Raw genomic sequence first — 23,084 nt, 5'->3', positions numbered from 1 at the left:
AAATTAAATTTTAAATTAAAATTTTTGCATTAAACTTTCTTATAATATAATAATTATACTATTAAAATATTAAATATTTAAAAAATTAAAGAAAATTAAATTTATTTATATTTATAAATTTTGATTCATAAAACATATTTTAAATTTATTATTAAAATAACGATTAAAGATTAGTTGTACATGAAATTATTATTTATGTAGACAATTATAATAATAATTATTTTACTATTGTGAGATATTTTATTTTATATTTTACTATTATTAAATTATTAATATAACATAATATTCTTCTATTTTTAATATTATTTTAATTATTTTATAAATATTTTTTTTAAACTTATTAATCTTTATACATTTAAAAACATTTTTATTATATAAAAATATTTAAATAGTACTATTTTTATTTTTTATTTTTTATTTTTTTTTGCTTTTCTTCTCTCTTTTTTTATTTGAGTAACGTATTATTAATTTTTATATTGAATTTTTTTTTACTATTTTAATGCTTGCATTATCTTAATAATTTTATAATATAAGGTATGAATAAGATTTTGAGTTGGCAACAATGGTTGGATGTTAATAGTAATAGGTTGGCAATAGATAAACAAGATGAAAAGTGGATTAACACATGTTGCGTATTGTTCAACAATAGTAGCAATAATGATCATAACACATTTGTGATGAGGCAAAGATCGAGAGATATAAGTGTTTTCAAACACTTGTGATGGTGAATTGTGATGAGCATTAGACCTTGATAAAAACAACCTTCTTCTTCTTTTGTCTTGTTCATAGGTATTGTAATATCATTGTATTCTTTTATACTCTTACAATTTGTGTTTCTCTTCCACTCTACAAATTTACTGCTAGCACAAACACAGATAATATATATAATTGGATCAAAATTGATAAACAAGAAAACAATAAGAACACATGTGTAGAGATGAAACAAAAAAAGAGAAGGCTTAAATAGATAAAATAAAATTTAGGGGTTGTTTGATTCTATTTTGATTTTTAATTTTTGAAAATTATATTTTAAAATAATTTAAGAATTTGTTTTTGTTTTTTAATTTTAAAAATTAAAATTTTAAAAAAGAAAAATAAGTTTTTATTATTTTATTTTAAAAAAATAAAACTATATTTAAAAATAAAAATCAAACAAGCTCTTAATTTATTTTTTACTATTTTGAGTTTTTTGTTTAATACTTAAAAAAAGTGGAGTAAAGAGAAAAAAAAGGTGACGGTCGAAGTATGAGTTTAATTCATTTGAAAGTTATAATAACATTTTTTAAATGATGAATTTATTATTATTTTAAAATTTGTATGATTCAATAATAATAATAAAAATGTTAGTATATTGCTGATAATATTAGTTTTTTTTTTTTTATTGACAAAAAGTAAAAGTGAATTAGCCTCATTTTATTAATATTTATAGTAATATTATGAAATTGAAATACACATAAAAGATACAACTTTTATATTTTTAAAGTAATAAAAATTTCATAATAAATCTTTTAATTAATATAATTTATTATAAGAAATATTCACTTTTAATCAATTATATTTTGATGAATTTAAAAAACTTTTTATATCACTTTTTAGTATTTATATTCAAATATGTATCATATCCATTGTAAGATATCTTTACAACCTAACAAAAGAGTAGAAGACATGTCATATTATACATAGTAATACGCGAACATACTTTTATATTTCATAATAAACTTGAATTTAATTATTTTGTCTCACATTCTTTTTGCCTCCTATCATTATTGATTAATATTTGATACTTCAATTATAATTTAAACAAATTTTTGTATTTAGTTAACATGGTAGATCGATATTAGTGATTCACGTTCTTCTCTTTTTACATTAATTGTCAAACTTGATAGATGCTTTTATTATATATTTTTTAAGATAGATTTTACAAATTCTTCATAGTTGTGATTTTTTAAGTATCTTATAAAATTTTTCTGTAATTAATTTATATTTAAAGTTTAAGATCAATATTTACTCTTGTTAGGAGAATCTTTGCATTTTATTATGTTATTTCTCTTTGTTGATGTTTTGAGTACTAGTAGTCCACGTATCCTATCAAAATTCATGTTATTCACTTCAATTGGTTTGCATACCATGCATATTTTTAATCATTATAAACATTGTCTAGGATTTTTTTTTGAGACAAAATTTGAACATAATATCCTTAAGTATTTTTATGTGGTTTCTCAATTGGAGTTTCACATAAGAAATCAAGTGTGAACTCATAACATCACCCAATAGTATTTAAAGCATGTATTTAAGTCATATCCTTCCTTTTCTCATCATATTTGGAGTCCCCAAATTATGAGCATTGAGACTTACTATAAATTTTCATCTAAATAAGAATGGACACAAGTTTGGAGATGTGAAACTAAGGGTAGAGAATGAAAACTTACCCCCAACTTGTTCCATTGTGATATCCAACCAAAATTGTAAGAAACATTTAATAGTTAAATTAAATTTAATATATGCTAAAAGACAAAAGTGAAAGTTAAAAAAAATAAAAATAGATAAATATGAAAATGTATAACTTGAAAAATTACTAAAACAAATGAACTGGATATCAAATAATTATGAAAATAAATATTAATTGGAGAAAAGAACTCATCATGAAATCAAATAAGTTTAAAGTAAGATTTGAACCATATTTTAATGTCACTAATATTTAACTAAACAAATAATGAACAATATAAATTAGGGTATCTGCATACACGTCATTATATTTGTGTAATTAAAAATGAAAGTTGTGTTTTAATAAAATAAAAATGGACAGATTCGTATCACTTTCGTTTTAAACTATTTTTCATTATTGTTCTTAAATTATTTATTAAATATTGAAAAATTTTAAAAAATGTTATTTTTACACTCAATCTTTAATGGTCAAAGTGTAAAAGATTGAAGAGTGATCATTAGTCGGTTTTGAGTGGGTTCACGTCTAAAATTAACTAATTATAATTAACCAAATTGTTTAGAAAAATACCAAATTTTATCTAATTTTTTATCGGATAGCTCAGATTTGGGTCCATCGGGTAACTCAATTAATCGGGTGGTTAATTTGGTTAAGCCTTATGCTGGAAATAAAGAAACCATGGTTCGTCGTAACAAAAAAGAGAGGCAGAGAAGAGAAAAAATTTTAAACCCTAGCAGAGCTCAAAGATAGCAAACAAAGGATCGACGCCGCATAAATTAAAGAAATGAGAGAAAGATATATTGCTATATCAATTAAAACCTAATGACCTAATAATGGAACTGGCCTGACCTAAATTAAATATTCATATCACATGCATATTTGGTAAATTAAACATTCACGGATTCATAAATGAGAGAAAGATATCTTACAGTATCAATTAAAACCTAATGACTTAATAACAGAACTGGACTTGATCCAAATTAAATATTCATATCATATGCATATTCGGTAAATTAAACTTTCACGGATTCACGTATATATATTCAGTCAGTTTCGGGTACCGATAGTTTTCTAATTTTATATGCGTCACCGACCTTATTTAATCATTTTAATTTGAAAAATGTATTATACTTACCCAAAACTCGTTACTATCTGATTTTGCTTGAGTGAGTTGTTCAAATTCATACTTAGCGAAATAGATTGTTCAGATTTGCACAACCCTACATTAAACAGCAAATATAAAGCTTAATAAATAAGAATGTATGACAAATTTAAATAAAAGGTAAATATATGAAAGACAACAATTAAAACTTCTACAAACACCTTCAAAACTAAACTGAGAAAAGTCCTTAGTTCACATGCTAAAGCAAAAAAAATATCGTGCTAAGAAAAAAATTGAAACTCTTATGTACAGTAGATGTGCACATATATGGAAGGAAAAATGAAGAGTACACGGTATAAATTCACGAATAATGATAAAATATATAATAATTAAATATAATTACTTCATTGTGTTATTATTATTATTATTATTTAAATATTTTTATTATTAATGTTGTTATAAAATATTATTTCAAAAAAAAATTAAATATTTTTCATAATTTTTTCTTCTTATATCTGACCTAAAAAGAAAATAAAAATACATTTATCTTTTCATTGCTGTAAATCAAAATACTAAATATTTAAAATGAAATAAATTATAATTTTATTATTTAGATTTAAATGCATTTTTCTTCCTTTAATTTAATTCAATTTTTAATTTAATTTCTTTATTTTCAAAAATTAACTTTTTTTTTGTATGTTTAACATATTATTTATAATATACTATATTATTAATTAAATTATAACTTTATATAAATTTTACTTTTAATATGACAAATTTTATTTATTTATTAATAAATTATAATTAATAATATAAAGTGTATTAAGACAACACGCCTTTTTCTTGGCAGCTTGCATAGTAAGAGTAGCACCTTAATAGAACATGTTTCATGGTGAAGTGGTTGAATGAAGACTGTGCAAAACAAGATAGAGAGCATGATGTTGTTGCACTGTGCCATTCCTCCCTCTCATACTCCCTCTTTCTTCTCCCAATCACTCAAACAAAGGAACCCATTTCTTCACCATATCCATTTTCCTACAAAGTCCAAAGCGTTCATTTTCCCAATTTCTTCTCTTGCCACTGGTTTCTTTGATGACATCGCCCAAATTGCTCATAACAAGGTATCCTATTGCAAAATTTAATGTTTAAATGCCTCAACAAATTCTGGGTTTCCCTCCTTTTCTTTGTTTTTTCTGTTTTATGTGCTGAATTGACGCTTGTTTTCTCTTGTTTGATTTTCTGCTGCTAAGGTTCTGATTGCAGCTGGTGCTTCTGTGGCAATTGGGCAACTTTTTAAGCCATTAACTTCTGTTTTTCTGTATGGCAAAGAGTTTGATATCAGGGCAGTTGTTCAAGCTGGAGGGTTCCCATCATCACACTCTTCTGTATGGCCTTAATCAGTTAATCCTATTTTGTTTTTGCCACTTGAATTGTTGATTTTCTCCCTGTTGGGTTTCACTTCCATTCTCACCAAGTTGTTTGCATTTTCATGGGCATAGGCAACAGTGGCTAGTGCAACATTGTTTGGCCTTGAGAGGTAATTTAATCCAGCTGTGTGAGTTTGGTGTTTGGTTCATATCTAAGTTTTAATCTTTACCATTTTTGTATAGTTGCATGATCTGTTTCTACCATTTTCAATTTCTTAAAATGAAAATTGTTCTCGTTGTGTGTGTCCCCATACGTGTGTTTTTGTATATGTGTATATGGGGACCATTGAGGTAACAAGTATGAGTAAAAAAGTATCACTTTGGGTATAAATAAAGAAGTTGAGCAATATATAAGTAACAAAGACCGATAAACTAATTCAATTTTGGGTTGCACTTGTTAGAAAACATATTTAACATGTGTTAGATATTTGTAAAGCTAAGTAGATAGTCGATGCCTTAATTAGGAGTTGATTACAAATATGATTAAATAAGAGCTAATAGTTGTATGATCTATTTTTACCATTTTCAATTTCTTGAAATGAAAATTGTTCTCGTTGTATGTCTCCATATGTGTGTGTTTGTATATGAGGACATATATAACAAGAACAGTCCTCATTTTATGTGTGCACACATGCGTGCGTGTTAGAAAACATATTTAATGTGTTATATATTTGTAAATAGCAGTTACTGTAATTAGAGATAGTAGTTGTTGCCTTAATTAGGAGATTTTATTGATTACGGTTAGATTTGTAACTAATTTTGACACCTTAATTTGTGCCTATGAATATTGCACTTATATGTGCTTCTAATACACAACAATATTCAAAAACCACTTCTTTTTTTCTAATATATATTGAAATCTAACACTGACTACAAATATGATTAAATAAGAGCTAATAAAGGTTAAAACAATTCTCACCTTCTATGGTGGCTTTTAGAGTTGAGTTAAGCCTTAACCCAAAATTTAATATGGTATCACAGCTTATTGTAGATTTGATATTAAGTCACCCTTGACTGAAAAAAAAAAAAACCTGATCTTAAGCATGAGGGAGTGTGTTGAAGTCCCACATCAACTATAAATTTGGTTAAATAAGAGCTTATAAAGACTAAAGTAATCATCACCTTACAAGTTAGCTTTTGAGTTGAGTTAGGCCTCAAACCCAAAATTTTTATATATTCTTATACCATGATAGCATTTCTCACAATCTCACTCGGTATGCTCCTATAGTCCTATTCACTCTCTTACAGACACATAATTAATGAGATATTTGTAATTTTGTAATTTCCAAATGCAGAGGCTTCTCAGATCCCATTTTTGGTCTAACTGTTGTGTATGCTGGTCTCATTATGTATGATGCTCAGGTATGATATTCTTCTGTCAAATAATGGTTTTTATCTAGTCTGTTATGTTATTTACTTTCCTTTATGTATTAACTGCATTTTTGTCCTATCGTGTTGCTCCATAGGCTATTTCAAACTTAGTGGAGGAGTCTTAAGCAGGATTAAATTATTATGGACTGAGATATTGAGTATTGTTGTTGTTATTATCTCTAATGAATGATAAAACTATTTGTAGAATTCTTATGATGATGTTATTGGTAGACAGGAACAGATTTAATTCAATTTTTGGCTTACAGTTTCTTGCTTTACATGAGATGTTATGTTTCTGGATTTACTGGTAAAACATTTGTAATAAGCACACACAGCAAAACTTAGGAGTATAAGAGAAAATGACGCAGAATTTAGCATGGTTCAACCTACCATGAACTTTCCACAGGTGAATAGAGAGAAGTTCATTTTGACCAATGAATATTTCATTAATAGTCACCCAAAATTCTAACCCTGGTTCCAATACAACCTCATCCAATGATATTATAAGATGACCTAATTACTCAACAATTTATATTGGCTTCATACTTTGGGGGACTACCACCGCTTGATGTCCATGAAAATTCCTTCTTGTGTTACACTGCAGGTTTGTCAGGTTGGCCGACATTCATTGTCAAAACCCAAAAGTAAACACAAGTCACTTAAGTTATAACACTTACGATGAACTTTTCATATTTCTAGATTGTGCACCGTGGTAGATTTAAGTATTTAACAACTGCCTACCAGGACTGATACACCACACAGTTGGCTTGAAACTTTCCTTTTTGGAATTATTTAGTAAAACTGTGGACGTAATAAATGTATAGTTGTTTCTTAAGATTGAAGAAGAGAGAGAATTTGATCAAAAAAAGATTTTTCTATAAGTAGTAGTTTGACACCATGCTTTAAATCTGGTATATATGGGTATATAAGACTGGAGTTAGAGAAACTTTGCTCTTTTGAATAGTTGTATGAGAAAGGTTGTTATAACTATTTACAAGACAATAGCAATCCCTGTATGCAGTCAAGGGATCGCTATTGAAGGGAACTAGCTGCAGAAGACTATGACAATCAGGCTTAAATCGAAAGAAAAAAAGGGTACCTTTCTTTTCAAGACAGTCTCCACTGGCCAAGCCAGTGATGCAAGGAGGGATTATATGATTGTGGCAAGTGGGCTCTGTACATGTGGTCAATATCTCTGAGAGTAACTCATGTTACAATGTATCATGCTGTGTTCTAATGGTTTTTAATCTTCCTTTTGTTTCAAACTTTAGATTCATATTAAACATGCCTCAAAGGTTAAAACAGAATGTGTTTCAAGGCTGCTTGTGGCTCATTCCTCGGATTAGGAAGGTGATTTAATAGATTTGAGTGTATTTTCAACTTCTATATCATTTTTCTTTCATGTCTCTCTCTCTCTCTTTTGGAAATAATAAATAATTATGTGGAGGCAAGTAACTATCGTTATCTGCATAGTATTAACAAAACACCTATTACTAAGGTGTATATTAGAAAGGGGCACAATGGATCTGGGCCATTTAATTTATCAGGTTGCAAAAAAGGCAGGAATCAGAATCTCAGGAAGGAAAGTTTGATCTAACAGATTGCAGATAAGGTAATCAAGGGAATTGGGATATCATATCAGTAACATTGAGATGGTAGGCAGCAATGAGAATTAGGAGTAGTTGACTGGTATGGATTACTAAAACGGGAGGGATGTAAGACAGAGTAGGCACAAAACCGGTAAAGAGCAAAGGAGAGTGCAGGTTCTCTCGGATACCCTTTGTTCTGTTTCTGTTTCAGTATCTACATTGTAAATCCACCCCTAGGAACCGATTGTACACTGATATCAGTATCTATAGAAGAATAGGGTTTACTAAATTCTCTCTTTTTTGGTATATCAGTAGTGTCGAGGTCTGAATCTATGTCCTAAAGCAAACTACCCGAAATCATATTGCTTGCAAGGAACATGGTAAAATATTATGTTTATATGGAAAGTGCTTGTCCCTTAATTTGATGGTATGTAACAAATTTTGGTAATTTTGTTTTTGTTGCATGCTTAGATTAGATTTTAACGGGTTCTTTTGTTCTCCTTTATGTAGGCTTGACCTGCCTTGACCTTGGTGCTTCATTAGCTTTTTAACCTATAGAAAGAGAAATGAGATTTAATGGATGTATAAGGAGAGTAAACAAATGATGGTTGCAAATGGGAGAGGAACTGACCATGTAACTATGTGAGCCTGAACCTTGAAAAATTTGTCAAAAGCAGTTTTAGTTTATTGCTTCAGCTCCCAAAGGATAAGATAGATATCCTATGCCAAGCCTAAACTAGCCTTAGGGCTTGCTGATCATATTCTTGTCATATGCTGTATGCTTAGTGACAGTTTATTTTAGCTTATTATGGAAAAATAATCTCTTATTTTGTCAACTTTCTGAAAGAGCTTTTGAGAAGCAAGAAAAGAACAATTAGTTCCCCAGAATGAATGACAACCAAACATGCACTTATTTGCATGAGAATATATTGCATGCTTGCCCTTTAAAAACATGGCAAGGATCCAGACCTACTAGCCAGAAGTTCACACCACGCAATGTTCATTGCATTCCCTGTAATAAAAAACATTGGCTAGAGAACATGTTTGGAACAATTTACTTATATCTCGTGAGTCTTCATAAATATCTTGTTATTTATTTATTTAGTTATTTGTTTCTCCAAGTAATTATTCTCACTGAACAAAACATTGGCTAAAGTCAGTAGCTTGGGTCCAGCAGAAAAAACGTTGCGTAAGGGTAAGCTAACTGGCTGTCACAGTTGAGAAATTACCAGTGCACCTGTGTATGTGTTAATATTCTGCAAAATCTTTGTTTTTACAGTTTTGTTAACATCAGCTCTAAGAAATTTTTTATTAAGAAAGAAGAAATAAACACGTTTATATCTCTGATTTAATAAAAAAGCTTTATTTTCTAATGAAAACTTTATAGTATACTTTTGGTTAGTTAACATCAGCCCTTATCATTCTATCCTTTTATTCTCATGTTTTTTTGTATCTTTGTGAACTGTTTAGCTGACAATTGAGTGCCCGTTTGATTTAGTGTGTGTTTGAAAACGCGTTAAAAAATATGGAAAGGTGGATCGACAACCCTTATCATTCTATCCTTTTATCTTCATTGTTGTTTATATCAATGTGACCTGTTTAGCCTACAATGGAGTGCTCACTTGATTTAATGTGTGTTTAAAAACACGTTGAAAAATTTGTAAACGTAAATTTAACGTGTAAGTTACAACTGATTGCATTAAAGTAAATGTGGATGCATTAACATTTAAACATGAAACCAACACAATCTTAAAGTGAGTAAAATTGATTTTACATTGTTGAATATGATTGATATTCATACATAAATTAATTTGAACATAAACTGTAAACGTATCATTATTAGAATGTGTGCTTTTCATTAAAAATGTGAGATTAATTTTCTAAATGTGAAACAAACAAGCTTGAGACTGTGGCTTCTGTTATTTGCAGGGTGTAAGAAGAGAAGTGGGGATTCATGCTAGGACACTGAACAAACTACTGCATCAGATGCATGCCAACTCCTTACATTCCCAAGATAGAGATGGTTTGATCAACTCTCAACCAGGATTATCAAAGGAACCAACAGTAGAAGATCTTGAGAAATCCCTTGTGTTCCAAGAAACCACTTCTTTGGAACCACAACAAGGGAACACACATCTATTAGTTAAATCAGGAAGCAAAATAAGGCACACAGATGCAGAAGAAATCTCTATGTTGGCTGTTAATGGTCTTTCCCCACTAAAAGAGTCTATTGGCCATACTGAGATTGAAGTCATGGCTGGTGCTTTATTAGGCTTTTTGGTTGGTTTGGCTGTGTATAATTTTATCTAACATCTTTCATTTTTTTTATGAATGATTTCATTGTATTTCTTACATAAAGTTGATTATTAAATTGAAAATCAGTGTGTGAGGTGTAAAGGAGCCCAATTAGAAATAGGTTTACAGCTATCTTTTGTAATACCATGTGAACAGTCGTTCTGACAATTTTTTTATCATCGAGTAAAATTTATGATGATTCATTAAATGATATGAATTTCACTTCTTATTTAACATGCTTTTGTTTTTATTGAATTTTACCTGAATTTTACTAATAATAAAATGTATATTAAACAAACTGGACAATTACAGTTCTTTAATGTTACAAAAATCTTGTTAATCACGTTAAGAAGAATAGTAAAAATATCTAATAATATTTGAATAAATTTTTATTTTATTATTTAATCAAAGTTTGAAGGAAATTGACTACAGATTGCTGATCTATAATGAATGGCTTGGATATCATACAACCAAACACAGTACTTAAGATAAGGATAAAAACCGATCCAGTACACCAGTACTTTCTCATTTCCTAGGCATTCCTTGGACATTGAAACCAAGAGAATTGTAACATGAATTAATCATTGATAATGTTTAATCAATTTTAAATATACATTAGTTAAACCAATAATGAAATACCATTAGACAAGGTCTAAAAAAGCCGTCACCAAACAACAACTCTAACAAAACGTGGCAGATAACAAGGTCACAAGAGCCACGTGTCACAAATTATCACACGTGTGACTTCATTGCATGTTTGCATTCCACGTGGATTGATCATGGTAGAGTTACATTGCCAACATTTTGTAATATGCTGTTACAGCCAAACTCTGCATATAAATAAGCAAATGTAGTATAATTATAACCGAAGGTTCAAAAGGGTCAGAAAGATTAAGATGTCAGGGGCACAAGGGGCACAACCAAAAGAGTCAAAGACAGCAACAACATACGAATCAATAGAAGGAGGGGAGAACCGTACAAGGACAGAGTTACGTTCAAGGGAGGATCAAGGTTGCATTCAAGTGGATAAGATGCAAGAGAAGGTGCATGATCCTGCTGGCAAAGGTGGTCCTGTTTTTGGTGCTGGCAAAGATGATAACAAACAAGACCTTGGAGTTACTGGCACTGGTTAATGGTTAACAAATATATGTGCTAGAAACTAGTTTTTTCAGATCATGCTGTTTCTTTGTTTTTTTAATTCAGCCACTGTTTTGTGTTTCTGTATTTTGGGTTTTGTGAATGGAACTATGGTTTTGAGTCTTCCTAATTTGCATGTATGTAAACATTTTATGGAATAAATAGGAAGGGAGTTGTTAATGATGTATGAAGTTCATCGCTTGTTTGATCCTTTCTTTATTTATTGTGTTTTATTTTCTCTTATTGGTTTTTATCTTTATATTTTATCGTGATTTAACCAGGGAAAAAATGAGTATACTCTATTCTAATCTTTGAAAAAATTAAGCGTGGATTATTTTTTATTTAATTTGATGAAAATATTTAGTTTAGTTAACAAATAAGTTGGCTGAGTATATATTTATTTATTTTTACTAAGATCAGGATTTATTAGAATTGTCTCTACTCTTACATAGATACATACATATTATAGTGTCCCACAGAATGTGTTGGTGACATCCGGTGGCGAAGGGCTGAAGAGAAGAGCAAGTAGTGTCTGGTTGGAGATTTTTAAAAAAATTTATAAAAATTAAAAATAATTATTTATTTTAAAAATGTTTTAAATATAAAAATAATTATATATTAAAAATTATAAAAATAATAGGTTATTGCCAAATAAGACTAATGGCTCTATATTTGACAACTATATTCTTTAAAACTGAAGTTGAGTATATGCAAACAGGATCAACTTTCATGGTTAAGAAAGAGGATGTATAATATTTAAGAGAGATCAAAATATCAATTACAATGAGAAGGATCATATGAACTTTTATGTTCTAATTGGAGTCTTAATCTTCACTTACAATACTTTCCCTTTTTAATTTGTTTTCGCGATTTTAGATATTAATTTTATTGTTTATATGTTGAGTAAATTAACATTAATTTAATTTTTGAATATTTGATAATTTTTAATTAATTTAATATAATAAACTATTAGTTATGTTTTTTTTAAAGTTACTAAATTTAAAAATAAAATTTTTATTTTTCATAAAAATATGAAGTTTCTCTTTGTTGAGTAACTAATGATAAATAAACTTCTTTTTTCAAACAATATGAAGTCATGGAGTTCGCAAATAATTTAATTTTAATGGTATTAATGTATTAAATTGTAAGATTTCAAATATATTTGTTTGTTCTTTAAGTAAATGGTTCACGTCTGAAAATAAATTTTATGTAATATTATATCTCTTGAAATTAAGAATTTATTTTTATTTTTCTATAAGAGAAAAAGAAAAAAAAATGGTTAACAATTTAAAAATTTTTAAACATTAAATAAACCTGCTTTCTTGCCTTCATATTCTGTCGTCATTCGCTTAAGCGAATTTAATTGAATTTTTGTTTAAGCAGTGATTTATGGCTTAAGCGACAGAATTATAGGATTCAGACTTCAAAGTGAGTCCAAGCGAGGTTGGTGAATCCTCGCTTAAGCGAAAATTCATGGCTTAAAGCGAATATAAAATCGCTTCGTTCAGCTCAAGCGAATATATTTAATTTTAAGCGAATTTTGGATAGAGGATTAGGATTTTCAGGCAACTTTTATCACTTAAGCCATTTTAAAATTGCTCAAGCAAAATGTTATTGGCTTGAAGCGGAAGCAAGCAAATTTATTTAAAATGAAGCAAATTTGGGATAGAGAGTACTAATGCACAGGCCTTGAATTTGCTTAAGCTAATATGTATTCGCTTAAACGAAGTGTGAATGGCTTGAGCCTATTTTTGGATGGTTAAGTGAAATGTGAATGGCTTAAGCAAAAATAAGGGCTTAAGCGAATTATGCAGAAACTGACAGCATGTTATGAAAGGGTAAAATTTTGCAAAATTTATTATCAATGTCAATTCCAGTCATCCAAAAACAGTTACATATGACAACAAAAGATGGATAATAGACCATTCTATTCCATTCCAATAATGGTACACAATTGTTCACAATGATGCATAACCAAAAACAATTCATTAATACATAGACAAGTCAATAATAAAAGAAATCATTCCATTCCATTCCAATCCAATAAAATATCATCCAAAATTGCGAAAATATAATGTTCACTAGACTTGAAAGTATCAATTGATCCTCTCAACATAACATGGATAAATACTTAAGTTCATTCCATTAATGAAATGTAATTGTTCAAAATGAAAATATATACCAAATGAAATTCATGACAAAATAGGAAATATTTCAAAATAAATACATTCATAAATGATTTGAGGACTATGGATTTATCATGTTTTGCCCCATAGTCCTGCTCATTGAAGTCTTGATTATGTTGTTCATCATTGTTTGCAGCATTATCCTCATCCTCTCCAACTTGTTCCAGTGCTTCGTCCTCAACCAGTGGTTCATTTCCTTGAATATCTTCATTAGCTCCTTCCTCTGGTTGGACCATATCATCCTCTACATTTTGGTGGTCAGGTGGGAAAGTTGGGCTATCTCTAGGTTAGTATACAATAGTTGCAAAAGCTTCAGGAGTAGGCCAAGGGAAAGCAGAAGTTTCTCCATGATGTTGGTGTAATGTAAACCTATGAATTGACAAAATGAGGGTTATGTTAAACAAATTGAACATTTCCAAATAGTATGTACAAGAATTTCTTTAAATAAAGTTTACTTGTAAAAGGTCTCATTCAGTTGTGTATACGCTCGGTTGTTTGCTGCATTTTGTTATTCTATATGAGTCAAATGGCGCATAACAGTAGAATCTGTATGTGACATGTGAGGCATGGATGCTGCAGTTGGTGGTGGTGTCGGTGCAGGTGCTGCAAATGAGGTCGATTGAGAAGAAGTTGGAATAGGATGCTCTAATAGATTCGTGCAATAATTTCTGATGAAGTGAGAATTTATAGGTTTCCTCAATTTAATTGTTTGGTTGGAGCAATCGGGAATGCTAACACCTTGTGAAGCACATAGAGCAGTGATTAGAGCAGGGAAACCCAAAGGCTTTGTCGCTGATGCAATAGTGGAGGTGTTGGACATGACAATGAAATAATTGCCGCTATATCCACAATTAAATTCTCCGTAAAGCTATAAATCAGATATGCTCGAGGCATGCGAACATCTGAGGTATGTGTGGTAGGGGCTATGTTTGCAAAGAGAAACGAAGTCCAGATTTGAGCCAAAGTGTTTAAACTTTGCCTCTTGAACCTCATTGCCTTTCTAGCAGCATTTGTCTCAAAGGATTTCCCAGGGATGCATAAAATCTTAGCCACCTCCTGGTCTACAAAACCTAAAATCTCCTTCGACATTGTTGGTATTGGCAAAGCTCTCCTTCTTGTAAGGTCATAGGGTTGCCTAAAAGTGCAGAAATAGCTTCCCTGTCATAAGCAATCGTTTGCCTTTGAACCCTGGACATTCTCTCTAACTTGTCTGGTATCAACGGCCATGCGACTTCATGTATTTGGTTGGGCAAATTTACCAAGTATTCCCATTTCCTTCTGACAATTTTGTGCATAAATTCATCATACTCTCCTTGGTCTAATACCACTTTTCTCTCAGGTAGTAATTCCCTTTGCTCCAATTGAATGTATCTTTGAGCCTTTGCCCTAGTTCTGAACCTAAATCTATCCCATGATAAGATTGGTGTATGTGGTTGTGTTTGTAGTGGTTCTTGGTCATCCATAACTTCTTCATTTTGCTGTGAACTTTGCCAAACCTCAGCTCTTTGCCTTTTCCTTTGAGGAATTGACTTCTTAGGTCCCATGCTGAAATAAAAATCAAAATTAAAATAATCATCCAGTAAAATAAAAACAGTTCAGTGAATATCCTAAATATACATTCAAGCAATATATTGTAATTCTCTTAAGCTATATAACTCTGCTTAAGTGGCGAAGACGTTTTTTCAGTTGCATGTGTGCTAACCAAATCGCTTAAGTGAATTTTTTCAGCTTAAGCAATTTTAACAGCGCAGATAACCAGCATGGACCCAAAGATTAATTCAGGAAGAAGAATCAAAACATCAAAATGAAGATAAGTAGCATGGACCCAGCACAAAGTATTTTGCATGCATCACACCTAAGAGACAATATGAAAGTAAACTATTTTTGTTATTGGAAACTTTCATTTGAAAAACAACACACATTCAACAGTTCGGTTAAAGAGAAAGTATCTGAGTTGGAAGATGGAATAAAGGATGTTGGGTTTAGGGTTTCAGGGTGGGAGAAGGAAGGAGAAATTTTATAAGAAAGGACGAGTGCAATGAGAATGAGAATGACTTGGTATTTTGAATTGTAAAGAGTCTGACAGTCGCAAAATTCGCTTAACCCAATATTATTCGCTTAAGCGAATAGTCGCTCAAGCGATTTACAACGTTCATATTTTTCGCTTAAGCGGACATCCTTTAGTGAAAATTTGCTTAAGCAATTTTTTTTTTGCTTAAGCGGATGAATTTTTAAAGTGGCGTCAAACATCAATGGGATGACGTATTGAGGAAGTAAGAGACATAAAGCCTTCCTTGAAACACTCTGCATCATTTCTCTTGTTTGAACACATCATTTCTGTTGTTCGAAGGAAGTTCCTGCCATCTTCTTTTTGAGGTAAACATTTATTTCACATTAAGTTTTCATTTACCATATTCTTTTTGAGGAATGACAGCTTATGTTCTTCCTTTGTATTTTTTGGGTTAAAAAGGAAATAGAATGCATTGCATGGAAGCCGCATGTTGGGTTACAGTTTGACGCTCTTGAAGAAGCATGAAAATATTGGTGTGAATATGGAAGGATAGCATGATTTGGTGTGAGGAAACAATATTATAACAGGAGAAAGGTTGATGGTGTAATTTCATCTTGTCAGTACGCTTGTTGTAAAGAGGGACGTCAAAAGGAGGATAAAAGAAATGCAACAGTTACAAAGCACAGGGCAGAAACTAGAACTGATTGTCTTGCAAGAATAACATTGTTTTTGGGAAGTAACAACAAATATGTTGTACATGAGTTTTGAAGAGCATAATCATCCATTACAACTTCCAGAAACAACACACATGCTTGCTTCGTATCGTAAGATCATTGAAGTTCAAGCTCATCAAGTTCAAGATCATTGAAGTCCTCAGGATTGCAACAGAAATCATCATTTCAGCTAATGAGCACACTTGCAGGACATCGAGCTAATGTTGGCTATATTGCATTGGATGTAAAAAACTATTTGAAGGGTAAGAGACAACGGGGAATGTTATATGGAGAAGTTGGTTGCTTAATGGAATACTTTCAACAACAGTTAATCGAGAATCCATCATTTTTTCATGCATACCAAATGGATGCTGAGGAACAAATCACAAATGTTTTTTGGGCAGATGCAAAGATGGTGATTGATTACGGGTGTTTTGGTGAAGTCGTATCACTAGACACTACATATTGCACCAATCATGCTAATAGGCCTCTAGCCTTATTTTCAGGTTTTAATCATTATCAAGGTGTTGTTATCTTCGGGCCAACATTGTTGTATGATGAAACAACAGAATCATTTAAGTGGTTGTTTAAGACCTTTTTAGAAGCACACAATCAAAAACAACCTCAAACTATTTTTACAGATCAAGATCAAGCAATGGCAAAGGCAATTATTCAAGTAATGCCTCACACACATCATGCTTTATGCACATGGCATTTAATGCAAAATGACATCAAACACCTTGGCAATTTGATGAAAGGAGAAAGTCATTTTTTAGGAAAATTGAAAAAATGCATGTATGACTTTGGTTCTTCAATTGAGTTTGAGGAGGCTTGGAAAAAGTTCATAACATAATACAATGTTGAACAAAATTCTTGGATTACTTCACTTTATTCCATAAAGGAGAAATGAGCATCATGTTATCTCAAGGATGTGTTCACCCTTGGAATACGAAGTACTCAATTAAGTGAAAGTTTAAACTCTAACTTCAAGGAATGTATGAAACGTGGTGTTGACATCAAACAATTCTTTGCTCATTTTGAACTAGTTGTTGAAGAAATGCGTTACAATGAGCTGAAGCATGAGTACGACTCCCGCCATAAGCTACCTATGTTGCAGTATAAGGTGTCACCAATCTTAATACAAATGGCAAAGGTTTACACAAATACAATATTTAACTTATTCCAACAACAATTTGCTCAATTCTTAGCTTGTAGCATATCCCAAAGGATTGAAACTCCTCCTCTAATTGAATACGTGATTACTAAAGTCCATCAACAAAGATCATGGACAGTTACGTTTGAACCTTTTTCAAGCACTATATATTGCTCTTGTAAGAAGTTTGAAACATTTGGCATACTTTGTTGTCATGCATTGAAAGTGTTTGAAGCCAATAATGTGAAGGTTGTCCCTGATAAATATATACTTAAGAGATGGACAACACAGGATCGTAGTGGGATTATTCACAATGTCAAAGGAATAGAGGTAGAAGGAGATTCTAAACTTAGTGCCACACGCCGATACCGTAACCTAGCATGTAAAATGATTAGGTTGGCCTCTGATGTTTCTAGTTCAGAAGAATATTGTCAGCTAGTTGATGACAATATTAACAACTTAATTGGCAAAATTACAAAGCTTCGGTTGCAAACAAACAGTGTTATGGATAAAGACAAAGATGATGCAGAAATTATGGCTAATAATGATGGTACACAACCTAAGGGATTCAAGCGACGACCAAGCACTAAGAGAAAAGGGAGTAAACGTTTCAAAAGTTAGGTTGAGCTACAAGCAAAGAGAAAAAAAGAGTAGAACACCATTTTTACATCAATCAGTATCTCAGGTTCATTTATATAATGATTTTGAATACGAGTAAATACAATTCAGTTAACTTCCATATTATAACCATATAATATAACAATATGAGTGTTCATATCTTATAGGAATGTCAACAAATGGTTTATGATCCAGTTGAAGTACATTGTTCGGCACCTACATGTTATGATCCTCCTCACACATTATTTAATCAATTAAGTTTCACAGATTTGTTAAGAGTAATAATTTTCACCTTAACTTTACATTGTCTAATCATTAATGCTGGTTCCTAATATCTCTTCTTATTTTGTATGAACAACTTCACGATACCAATGATATATTGTTGGATGATATTTGATTAGATTGGAATGGAATGGCTTCTTTTGTTATTGACTTGTCTATGTATTAATGAATTGTTTTTGGTTATGCATCATTGTGAACAATTGTGTACCATTATTGGAATGGAATAGAATGGTCTATTATCCATCTTTTGCTGCCATATGTAACTGTTTTTGGATGACTGGAATTGACATTGATAACAAATTTTGCAAAATTTTACCCTTTCATCACATGTTGTTAGTTTCTGCATAATTTTTCTTTTTTCTGCATAATTCGCTTAAGCCCTTGTCGCAACTGGGCCATCGCAACGGTACGACGGATGACAAACTTGTTCCAAAATATCAGAGGAGTCGCCACCAAAGTTTATTTTTAAGAAAAACCTTGGAAAAACTTAAATATAATACGATCTTTGAAACCAAAAAATGAGTTCGGGAGTCATTTACGTGTAGGGAAGGTATTAGCACCCTACAACGTCCGTTTAAAAAACGGTTACCTAAAATTAATTGTACAAAATTATTCTAATTTTGAAAAATATTTATTTAACCCCTAAACATTAATTATTTTATTTTAGAAGAAGAAATATTATTTATTAAAATATTATTCGGGTTATTTTAAAAAATATTTTGACTTGACGGGTACGGTTCCTGCTCCTACGTATCCCCGGATGCAATGGGGAACTCAAAGCCACGTAGTTCTATCTAAAAATTATGAAATTAGTTGATTATAATTAAGTTTAGTAAAAGAAAAATTTATTTTAGAATTAAAATCATTTTTCGTAAAAATTATAATGTTTAGGATACAAGATAATGCAGTTATACATGTACCCTACGAGAAAACAATACAGAAAGTGAAGGAAGATCACACAACTATACTGCAAATCATTAAGAAATATTTCATTCGTAAATGGAGTATTTGAATTTTAATTTTGATTATGATTAATATTGAAAGAAATTTAAGATAGCGTAAGCTATACATAAACTTCTTATAATTTATTAGACTATCGAAGGCAATGTAAATTACACATCGATATTATAAAAATTTATAAAATGAATAAATTATAGTAATTTAATTTATCAAAATTTGAAACATGACTTAAGAAAATAAAAATAAAAAATAATTTTATTTGAATTGATTAAAGAAGATACTCATTTAATAAAAAACATTAAAAATTTTATTTGATAGATTTATATTATATAAAACCTAAGGTAACGTTGGTACACATAGATTTTGACAATTTATAACGCATAAAGGTAGAGTCGCTACACATTAGCATTATAAATTATTTCTTAATAAAATAATTTAGATTTAAATTAGTTGATTGATTTGTAAATTAGTATTTAGAAGAGAAATACGTCTTGCATTATTATTAAAGTGATTAACTAATTAATTAATGACAATATGTGATAAGTTAATATTGCATAAAGTCTTGGTAACGTAGGTACACATAGACTTTATCAATTTATAATACATGACGATAGAGAAGCTATACGTTAGTATTATAAATTAATACAATTATATTATTATTTATTAATTAATTATAAAAAAATAAGTAATTTAGTATTCACAATATCAAATAAAATAATCATAAATATAAAATTAAATCGCATTAATATGATACAAATATACAATAAATAAAATAAAAGATAACAATCCTAAAAAAGAAGATATAAATAATGAAATATAAAAAAGGAAATAATTTAAAAAAAATCAACTCAGATATGATATTGTAAAGTAAACGGTATCAAGAGATTTTAAATAAATAAAATAAAATAAAATAATTTAAACAAATTTAACATAAAAAATATAAAATAAATAATAAAAACTCATTCATTAAATAAATTAATAATTATCATAATAACAAATAATAATGATGATGAATAAATAAATAAAACTAAAACAATAAATTATATGTTGAACTAAATAATGATAAAAATAAAATAAATAAAAAATTCAGACAAAAAAATAAAAAAAGGATAAAATGGTCTCAAATTTTAAATTTTCAGATTTGAGAGGGAAGGACTTTAGGGTTAGGGGTGTGCTTTTCTCCAAGAAAAATGAGAAAAATGTTATGAAAAGGTGGAGGTGAGGTTAATGGAGGCCATGATTTTGAGTGGTGAAGGTTATTGAGAGCAAAAGGAAGAGGAATGAGACAAGGTAGGGAAAGAGTTTTTTTATGGTGAGTTTTGTGTTTGTGGATGATGATAGATGGAGGAGTGGGTGGAGAGGTGGTGAGACATAGATATTTGAAATGGTGGTTTAAAATATTTTTTTATCATTTGAGATTGATTTGATATAGGAAATGTTTATTCAAAATATAAATATGTATGAAGAAGAAGAATGTGTAAAATGTACGATGAAGCTTACTTGATGTTCTTGAAAATTTTTGCTTGCCTCTTATTCTTTCTCCTTTCCACTAATTTCTTTCTCTCTATTTTCTCTTTTTCTCTCCCCGTTTTAGAATGCCTCCTATCAAAAATTTTTTAGCCTCCTCTGATGTCTCCCCCTGCTCCATGGTCCTTTTTTCCTTTTATTGTTAGGGTTTTCACAAAAGGCCCAAAATTCTGAATTTTTCCTTTTTTATGTATAAAGTAACATTGGTTCAAGAATTTAATTATTTGTCATATTCTATTTTCCTTTTAAAAATTAATTCTGAAATTTTCCTATTTTATTAAGACAAATTTTTATTTTTTTTTTATTTTTTTTAAACCTTTTTATTCCATTCTTCTTTTGTAATATTAAAATTCAGATTTTTTTATTTTTTTTTATTTTTTCATTTTTATTTAAAAATAAAAAATAAAAAATTTAAATCAAAATTTTAGTGTTCACAGCCCTTATTTTCGCTTAAGTCATTTACATTTCACTTAAGCCATTCACATTTCGCTTAACCATCCAAAAATAGGCTCAAGCCATTAGCATTTCGCTTAAGCGAATACAGATTAGCTTAAGCGAATTCAAGGCTTGTGCATCAGTGCTCTCTGTCCCAAATTCGCTTCATTTTAAAATGGCTTAAGCGATAAAGTTGCCTGAAAATCCTAATCCTCTGTCCAAAATTTGCTTAAGATTAAATATATTTGCTTGGGATGAGCGGAGCAATTTTATATTCACTTAAGCCATGAATTTTCGCTTAAGCGAGGATTCACTAACCTCGCTTGGACTCGGTTTGAAGCCTAGATCCTATAATTCTGCCGCTTAAGCCATAAATCACCGCTTAAGCGAAAATTCACTTAAATTCGCTTAAGCGAATGACGACAGGAGGGTCATGTTCCCGCCAGAACATGAGAGGATCTGTATCCCCTCCCTCTCCCCTAAGATAAACCTTCTCAAACTAGTTTTATTTATCAATTGCTAATTATCTATCTTTCTTTTCTTAACTTAATTAAGACAAATTTTCCTATTTTATTAAGACAAATTTTTGTTTTTTTTTTAAACCTTTTGATTCCATTCTTCTTTTTAATATTAAAATTCAGATTTTTTATTTTTTTTTATTTTTTCTTTTTTATTTAAAAAATAAAAAAATAAAAAAAAAAATTTAAATCAAAATTTTAGTGTTCACAGTTGCCCCTCTTTACTCAGTTTTTATCAAAAAATATGTATGAACAAGTTTCATATTAAAGTAATAAAAATTGAGTAAAGAAGTGAACTAATTTTGGTTTAAAAATGATAAGATACATAAAAAAAGAGTCAACATCAGAAGCTATTAGAGAAACCATGATTTTTGATGGTTTGTGCTTAACAAATAATAACAAGAATTATGAGACAACATTATGCTTTGACTAAAAACTAAGATTGCCCAGTAGATAATGGACTTTAGCCAAAAATAAAAGTTGCACGTAAAGTAAATCAAGTTCTAAACTTTTGACAATAAAGTAAAAGGAACCAGTCAGGTTCTGGGGTTTTGACAAAGAAGTGAAATGTGCTAGTTAGATGCTGAGTTTTTTGAGAGAAAAGTAAAATGTGTCATTTAGGTTCTGGACTTTGATAGAAAAGTGAAAGGTGCCAATCAAGTTCTGAGACTTTAACAGAAAAGTGAAATGTGCCAGACAGGTTCTGGGCTTTGACAGAAGAGTGAAATGTTCCAGGCAGGTTCTAGGCTTTGACAGAAAAGTAAAATGTGCCAGTCAGGTTCTGGGTGTTGACAGAAAAGTGAAAAATGTGCCAGTCAGGTTCTGGGCTTTGACAGAAAATAAAATGTGCCAGTCAGGTTCTGGGCGTTGACAGAAAAGCGAAAAATGCCAGTCAGGTTCTGGGCTTTGACAGAAAAGTAAAATGTGTCAGTCAGGTTCTGGGCTTTGAGAGAATGCGAAAGATGCTGTCAAGTTTTAGGCTTCGATAAAAACATAAAGGGACCAGGACAAGAAAGGTAAAAACAAAGACAGAAAAATAAAAAGGTTGATCATGTTCTGGATTGCAAAAGAAAATAAAAGGATAGTCATCCTCTGAACTTTAATAGTAAGAGTAAGACAGAAAAATAAAGACATCAATCAACTTTTGAATTTTGATGAAAAGTAAAGAACTCAGTTAGATCATAGTCTTGGACTGCATATAAAGATTGTAAAGCAGATAATGAATTTAAATTAAACTTCACAAGGTAATAATAGATAAAAACAAATGCATGCTAATGTAATGATGCGATTGCATAAACTGGATGAATGTTAACACTT

The 23,084-nt window shown here is 30.1% G+C and overlaps 2 protein-coding genes and 1 pseudogene across 2 annotated transcripts; all 3 read left to right on the top strand.

Moving 5' to 3' along the window:
* The first annotated feature begins 4,392 nt into the window (after positions 1-4,392).
* LOC113856263 lies at positions 4,393-10,427 on the top strand. The gene is made up of 5 exons (XM_027488011.1): positions 4,393-4,666; positions 4,796-4,930; positions 5,045-5,082; positions 6,268-6,334; positions 9,862-10,427. Exons 1-5 carry the CDS (start codon positions 4,451-4,453, stop codon positions 10,240-10,242), a joined length of 837 nt encoding a protein of 278 aa, XP_027343812.1. The 5' UTR covers positions 4,393-4,450; the 3' UTR covers positions 10,243-10,427.
* A 696-nt stretch (positions 10,428-11,123) lies between these two features.
* LOC113856593 lies at positions 11,124-11,360 on the top strand. Its single transcript, XM_027488473.1, has one exon. The coding sequence runs from the start codon at positions 11,124-11,126 to the stop codon at positions 11,358-11,360; it is 237 nt and encodes a 78-aa protein (XP_027344274.1).
* Positions 11,361-15,987: 4,627 nt separating this feature from the next.
* On the top strand, positions 15,988-18,048 carry LOC113855594 (annotated as a pseudogene).
* The last annotated feature ends 5,036 nt before the right edge of the window (positions 18,049-23,084 follow it).

The sequence above is a fragment of the Abrus precatorius genome, unplaced genomic scaffold, assembly GCF_003935025.1.
Source record: "Abrus precatorius isolate BTA unplaced genomic scaffold, Abrus_2018 Scaffold11, whole genome shotgun sequence".
NCBI lineage: Eukaryota > Viridiplantae > Streptophyta > Magnoliopsida > Fabales > Fabaceae > Abrus > Abrus precatorius.
Note: the sequence above shows the minus strand (reverse complement) of the source record. Positions and strands in the feature narration are given on the sequence as shown.